This window comes from Priapulus caudatus, unplaced genomic scaffold, assembly GCF_000485595.1.
Source record: "Priapulus caudatus unplaced genomic scaffold, Priapulus_caudatus-5.0.1 Scaffold130, whole genome shotgun sequence".
NCBI lineage: Eukaryota > Metazoa > Priapulida > Priapulimorpha > Priapulimorphida > Priapulidae > Priapulus > Priapulus caudatus.
The window spans coordinates 97,463-103,857 of record NW_014577191.1 but is presented as its reverse complement, the minus strand read 5'-3'; the positions used below and the strand labels follow the sequence as shown (position 1 = coordinate 103,857).

At 47.1% G+C, this 6,395-nt stretch overlaps 1 protein-coding gene across 1 annotated transcript in view; it reads right to left on the bottom strand.

Moving 5' to 3' along the window:
* Positions 1–1,437: 1,437 nt before the first annotated feature.
* LOC106805863 (aminoacyl tRNA synthase complex-interacting multifunctional protein 1-like) overlaps positions 1,438–6,395 on the bottom strand; it is a 13,564-nt gene continuing 8,606 nt past the window's right edge. Inside the window, exons 2-6 of the mRNA XM_014807634.1 lie at positions 5,136–5,249; positions 4,563–4,760; positions 2,996–3,198; positions 2,382–2,550; positions 1,438–2,007 (exon numbers count right to left, since the gene is read on the bottom strand). Of these exons, the coding sequence (XP_014663120.1) occupies positions 1,841–2,007; positions 2,382–2,550; positions 2,996–3,198; positions 4,563–4,760; positions 5,136–5,249 (851 nt within the window). The 3' untranslated portion in view covers positions 1,438–1,840. The remainder of the gene's footprint in view (positions 2,008–2,381; positions 2,551–2,995; positions 3,199–4,562; positions 4,761–5,135; positions 5,250–6,395) is intronic.

Sequence of the window (6,395 nt, the reverse complement as noted above, 5' to 3'; positions counted from 1 at the left end):
AGATATAATAATATAATGTACAACAACAACAGGAAAGATGAGAATACGGATATCATAAGTATTACATATCGCAATAATTAAAATGACATTTTAGTGTTATTAGGTGCAATATTGATACAAACAGGTAATATCGACGAATGAATGAAAACTAGCATGAAGATATAGATTGAAGACAATATGTCAAATTGCCTGAAATGAGCGCCCCCGTTTGTCGATAATCTTATTGAAAAAAGTTAGAAATATATATAAAGTTACACTGCATATAGGATATATACGCAGCGCAGTTAAGAAAAAGCAGCCAGATATGAAAGCGGAAATGATACAGAATAATATTGCGGAACAGGAAAAACCATGATAATAATGCAGACATCATACGCATTGCATTCTAAATTGGTTACTATAATATTCTAGTATATTAATTAGATGACAAAAATTACACACTAGCGCCGCCAAACGGCAATAAATGTAATGAAAAACAAGTTTTGAATACAGGTATATACATTATCATGAAGTTGTACTACATAGTATGCACTGATTGTTTCATTCGCGTGCATTGTTCATTATGCATACAAATCTTTTCGCAGCGATCGCAAGGCAGCTTATGTCGGGTAGTAACCATGAAAACCAATGCTTGCGACCCGTGGAACCAGTCGCGTCGTGTCGCATCGCAAGAGCAGAACATGTGCGACTCGCTGCTACTGACAATTTTCCAGTCGCAGACCCGTCACTGGCAGTCGCAGGGGTGCTTAGGTGGAACTTTCTCTGCGACGCAATCGTTGCTGCGACTTGCAACCAGTTGCAGAAAATCAGTCGCACGGCAATCGCGTCGCGTCGCAAGGCCGACATAAGCCCGGCCTTACATATCACCAGTAGTAATTTCCATTCAATCTTCATGCAGGCTACACAGTAGTCAACGAACAGGTGGCGACATCTGCTGGCATGTTCAGCTACAATGTCACAAGATTGACGTTTTTTCTTCTCTTGGATAAGATGAAAGTATGAAATATGCAATTACCTCGGCAGAACCACTAAACTTGAACTATGTTAAACTTGAATCTCGTACGATCGACCAAAAATTCGTTGATTGACCATGAGCTGGGACGTTTGTATATATGTTTGTATTATCTTTGTATATAAATTCATTTTTTTATTTGAAAATTTACATCAAATTTGGCAGTACATAAAGTAACATTATGTAATGCTAACAGTAGCATAGTAATATTATGGGTCAGCTCTTGATGCTAAATTAATCACTGTATAGCAATACCAGTAAAATGTTTAACATACAACTCTACACATGCTCGTCAATTTCCGATGACAAGCATTTCAAACAAAATTATAATTACTGGAGCAATCTTCAGAAAATAGCAGTTAAATGTAGACGTGTGCCTATTAACCACCACATGAAACTCTCAGAACACAAAAGCTGAAGATAAATGTCCACAAACCATCTGCTCAATGACTCGCCTTTATTGCAATACTTTGACAAACCAGACCACATCCACAACCATCTATAATTGCAGCACATCCGACCTGCACACTGGAGACCTGGGTATAGCAGAGACCCGTAGAGTCGGTCCAGGAGGCCCATTGGCAGAAACATCACAACAATCATGACTATCATAGTTCATACTAACAACGTCATAACGTTAGCACGACACTCACGCTTCAAAAGTCACGAGATTGTAGAATTACGACGTCAAAACTACTTGCATCTTTGACCACGTGCCCCAAGCTCCCTCTCACGTCGCTCGTGCGTGCTCTCTTCTCAGCTCCGTACACCTGCACCACTGAACGTTGATGCCTCGTGGAGCCAGTACAGGCCGTCACTCCCTCCAGTTCATTTTACCTGCACATTGGTGAGAGACGGTGACATCACAAAGCCCTTGCCGGCAATGCTGAACGGCGATCCCTTGTAGTTGGCGACGCGGTCGTTGGATACCTGCAGATCGGGCGCAACCTGCTCCCACACCTTCTTCTTCGGGTTTAGCATCGCGTCCGGTGTACCTGCATGGGTCAAGGTCGGTCAGCGAAACAGCGTGCGGTCAGACAGTCGCGTCTCGCCACGAGCGACCCCTGGTCGTAACAACGTCTAGGTAAAGAGTTGAGAAGGTTGTGACAGCAGAGAACGTTGCATTGCGCCTCATGTCAAACTTCAGAAAACTCCCGCGAATTGTAACCGGAGGGTTTTTTCGAGACGTCCATTTCGGAAAACGCCCGCGAATTGTAATCGAGGCATTTTTTCGCGTGACGTCAAGTTCGGATAACACCCCTGAAATGTAATTAAGGAATTTTTTCTCGCAACGTCAATTTCGAAAAGCACCCGTGAATTTTAACCATAGGCGGTTTTTTCTCGCCACGCCGCGACATCGTCGACTCACCGGAGTAGCCGTCGAAGACGATTGCGTCGCCGATTTCGCTGCCAGGTGGCGGTACCAGTATCTCGCAGTGCTCGGCCGAGCTCGCACACATCACCATCGCCTCGGACAGGATTCCCCGCATCTTCGCCGGCTTTAGATTGCACATGAACACGCACAGCCTGTCGGTCATCTGTGAGATAAAGGGAGGAAGCGTGACGGTCGGGGCGGTACAGTGGGCGCTGCTGTTTGGACGCGAACTCCGGATGCAGAGACGAAAATACGACCGATGATGACGATTTTCCCCTTTCTGGATTCGCAGGGTGTATACTCTGAGATCCGCAAGGTGCACGGGGCCTCGGGAAGCATGTTGCTGTGATTTCTCAGTGTTCTCCCCAGGAATTTCAGGAACGACAGAAATTTCTATCAGTCTCCCGCCAGCCAGCTCATCTACTCGCCTCCCGCCACCCACCTCCTCTACCCACCTCCTCTATCGTGCCTCCCTCCGCCCACCCGCACCACCCACCTCCTCTACCCGCCTCCACCCTCCCACCTCTTCTCTACCCCCCTCCCGCCACCCACCTCCTCTCTACCCTCCTTCCACCACCCACCTCCTCTACCAGCCTCCCACCACCCACCTCCTCTATTGTGCAGTGCTTGACCAGGCCGCTGACCACCGTCCGGTGCTTGCCCTCGCCGAGGTCCACCTCCTCGATGTAGAGCGTGTCGGCGTCCGGGTGCTTCTTCACGCTGACCATGCGGCCGATGCGGAAGTCCAGCCGCGACACGTCCACCGCCGCCACCTCCTCCTCCTGCTGCTGCTGCTTGCGAGGCTCCTTCTCTGTAGACGCCGCGTCGGCGAGGGGAGAAGAAATGCAAAGCGTTACCTACTACAGTCGCCCGCGAAACAGGTCGCAGCACATCGCGATGATTGGAGACCAGTAACACCAGATGGCAGTACTGCATACCCGTAAGAGATTTAAGTACTGTGACGATATTACGCGTGTCGTGTCTTGTTATTCTTAGTCTATGGCGTTACCTACAGTCACCCGCAGAACAGACGCAGAACGTCGGGACGATTGAGGACACGACGACGTACAACGAGTGACTGATCCGCTTGGGGTGGTTAACAGGTGGCTCTATCTGAGCAATGTTTGCGATAAGGGGCATAAAAAAGGTGCACTGCTTTGTAGTCAAGCGCCGCTAAGTTAAGAAATTGGCTTGTGTGTGTGTGTGTGTGTGTGTGTTAAAAAACACTAGCTTGACAAATCCAGCAATAGTATTGAAAGGGAGAAAAAGAGAAGAGGACAAGGTTACCTCACTTAGACAGATAGGTCAGTTTGGACCCAAATCTGCTAATATTGTATAGGTTGTGCTTACACACGGGCTAGATTACCAACACCATTAGTCAAGCTGAGAGGGTCTATGTCCCCCAGGGTACTGCCGGAACGTACCCTGGTACTAAATACTACTATCTAATATGCCGGACCGTACCTCGCCTACTCCACTAACGAGTCTAGGGAGTCGCCTACGCCTAATCCCTAACCATAACCCTAACTCTAACCCTAACCATATCAGCTAGATAGTTACCAGGGTACGGTCCGGTACCCAGGGTACGTTCCTGCAGTACCCTGGGGGACATAGACCTTATGAACATTAGTCAACTATAGTACTGTAGCTGTAGTAATATTTCTGAAATTTGCAGAGTTACAGTTAGGGTTAGGGTGAAGGTTAAGGGTAGGGGTCAGGGAATTGGTGCTCAGTTTACATTCCCATGTAACTGACGGACAACGTACTGCACACGATGTGAATCAGCAAGCGGACGAACAGACACTGGCCGACGGAGAGAAATTGCCACAAGCGAGCGTAGCATGCCGCGCGCTCACAGGGTCCGGAGTCAAATACTCCCTGATTTACTGTCGGACTCCTTGATTTGACATATGCAGGAGTCCGCGTGACTCCCTGAAAATTCTGCTATACTAACTAGTTCGTTCCAGAGCACGGCCTCGCAGAATTACCTTTTTTTTTAGCGAATGACCCAGGAAAATTTGGCAGACGTGCACCGCAAATGACCTTTTCGTTAATATCTGCGGTACTACTTGTATACTTCGGACTCCCTCATTTTGCTGCGGACTCTCTCTTTTTGATGGTAGGGAGTCCGTTGGACCCGCTCGTTCAAAAGTTCATTTCTATCCCTGCGCTCACCTTTCTTTCCGCCCTTGTTCTTCTCCTTCTTGCCCACACCGCCTGTCTTCGCCTTGTCGCCCGGTGACTTCTGCGTAGCTTCGGGTGCTGGTGCCGTTATCCTCTTGTCTGCTGTTGTCTGCTCAACGACGGCGGGCGTCGCGCCGGGTGAGCCGGACGACTTCAGCTCTGCCTCCGAGGGCAGGGGCACGAGAGTAGCTGCGGCGCGAAGAACGGGTTTACCGACGAGGCGTGTGGCACACACGTGCAACGCCACCGCATGCACCCGGACATGGGCACGCACGCACGCACACAAGCACACACGCATACACGCATGGATACACACATGCACACACGCACGCACGCACACACGCACACACGCACACACGCACGGATACACACACATGCACACACGCACGCACGCGCGCGTTTTGTAGGGCAACTAATAACTTGTTCACAGATTCTCCATATAGGGTGACAGGTAAGAAAAACAAAATACAGAATAGATATGAGAACGTTAGTGTACGTGGTTTGGATGGATGGTATAGACATTCATAGTCCTACATCTAATATGACAGTATTTCATCAACTCACCTCCATTGCGCACTTGCCACTTGTATAACGAGCGTTTCAGATCCTGCACCTCCCTTTTTAATGCTTCGTTCTCCTCTCTCAGTCGTCTGCTCCCCTTCTCGACCAGCTGGGCCACTATAACAGGCAATTAAACCGCTGATCTCTATATACTAACTGGATAGCTCTTAGTGGTCAATAATGAATATGTGAATTAAGTCACCAGACGCCATGACACCACTCCTCGAACTATCATCAGGCCAATAACCTCAGATAAATTTTCACGTGACCTGTGATGTCACATCTAGACTATATAAAAGCTTTAATTATGTATAGACTATTATATCTTTTATCTCCATCTTTCTCTAGCTGTATATATCTATCTTATCTATCTAGCTATAAAAATACATAAATTCTGACGTGTTTATCAAAATTTGTTTTCATGCAACTAAAAATGAGAAAAATAAGCTGAATTTCATCATTATCCAATAAAATGTTTAATATGGCGCACACACTGGCAGATATCAGCTTTAGGGAGTGGTGGAAAGATGACAGCATTGGCGCGGTGGAGCCACTTTCTTACCGATCGTGGATAGGCTAAGCGCTCTAGTTAATATATATAGAGATCACTCAGATCAGTGATTTAAACTATCAGTAGCACTAAGACTAACGCGTATATTTTACACACAAGACATATTGTGCTGCCACCTAGTGTAACATTTTTATAAGAAATAGACAAATACATCCAGATTATTTTCTACATGTAGATCTACAGGTCAAACACTGGCAAGGTATTGAAGTACTTATGGTACGTTTAAATCCAATTTATTCCAAATAAAATGTACAAGTAAAATTAGCTTTAAATTTTTTTAGTCTCAGTAATTTAAACGTCATTTGATCAAAACTGTTCAGGAAGTAAAAAATTGGGTTACCAAAGCATAATGACAATATGCTGAAACACTAGACGAATTGTACGCATGTCGCATCACACACATGCACGCACGCACATATGCACACACACACGCACACACGCACGCACGCACGCACGCACGCACACACACACACACACACACACACACACGCATGCACGCACATATGCACACACACACGCACACACACACGCACGCACGCACGCACGCACGCACACACACACGCACGCACGCACATATGCACACACGCACGCACGCACACACACACACACACACACACACACACACACACACACACACACACACCACACCCCACACACACACACACACACACACACACACACACACACACACA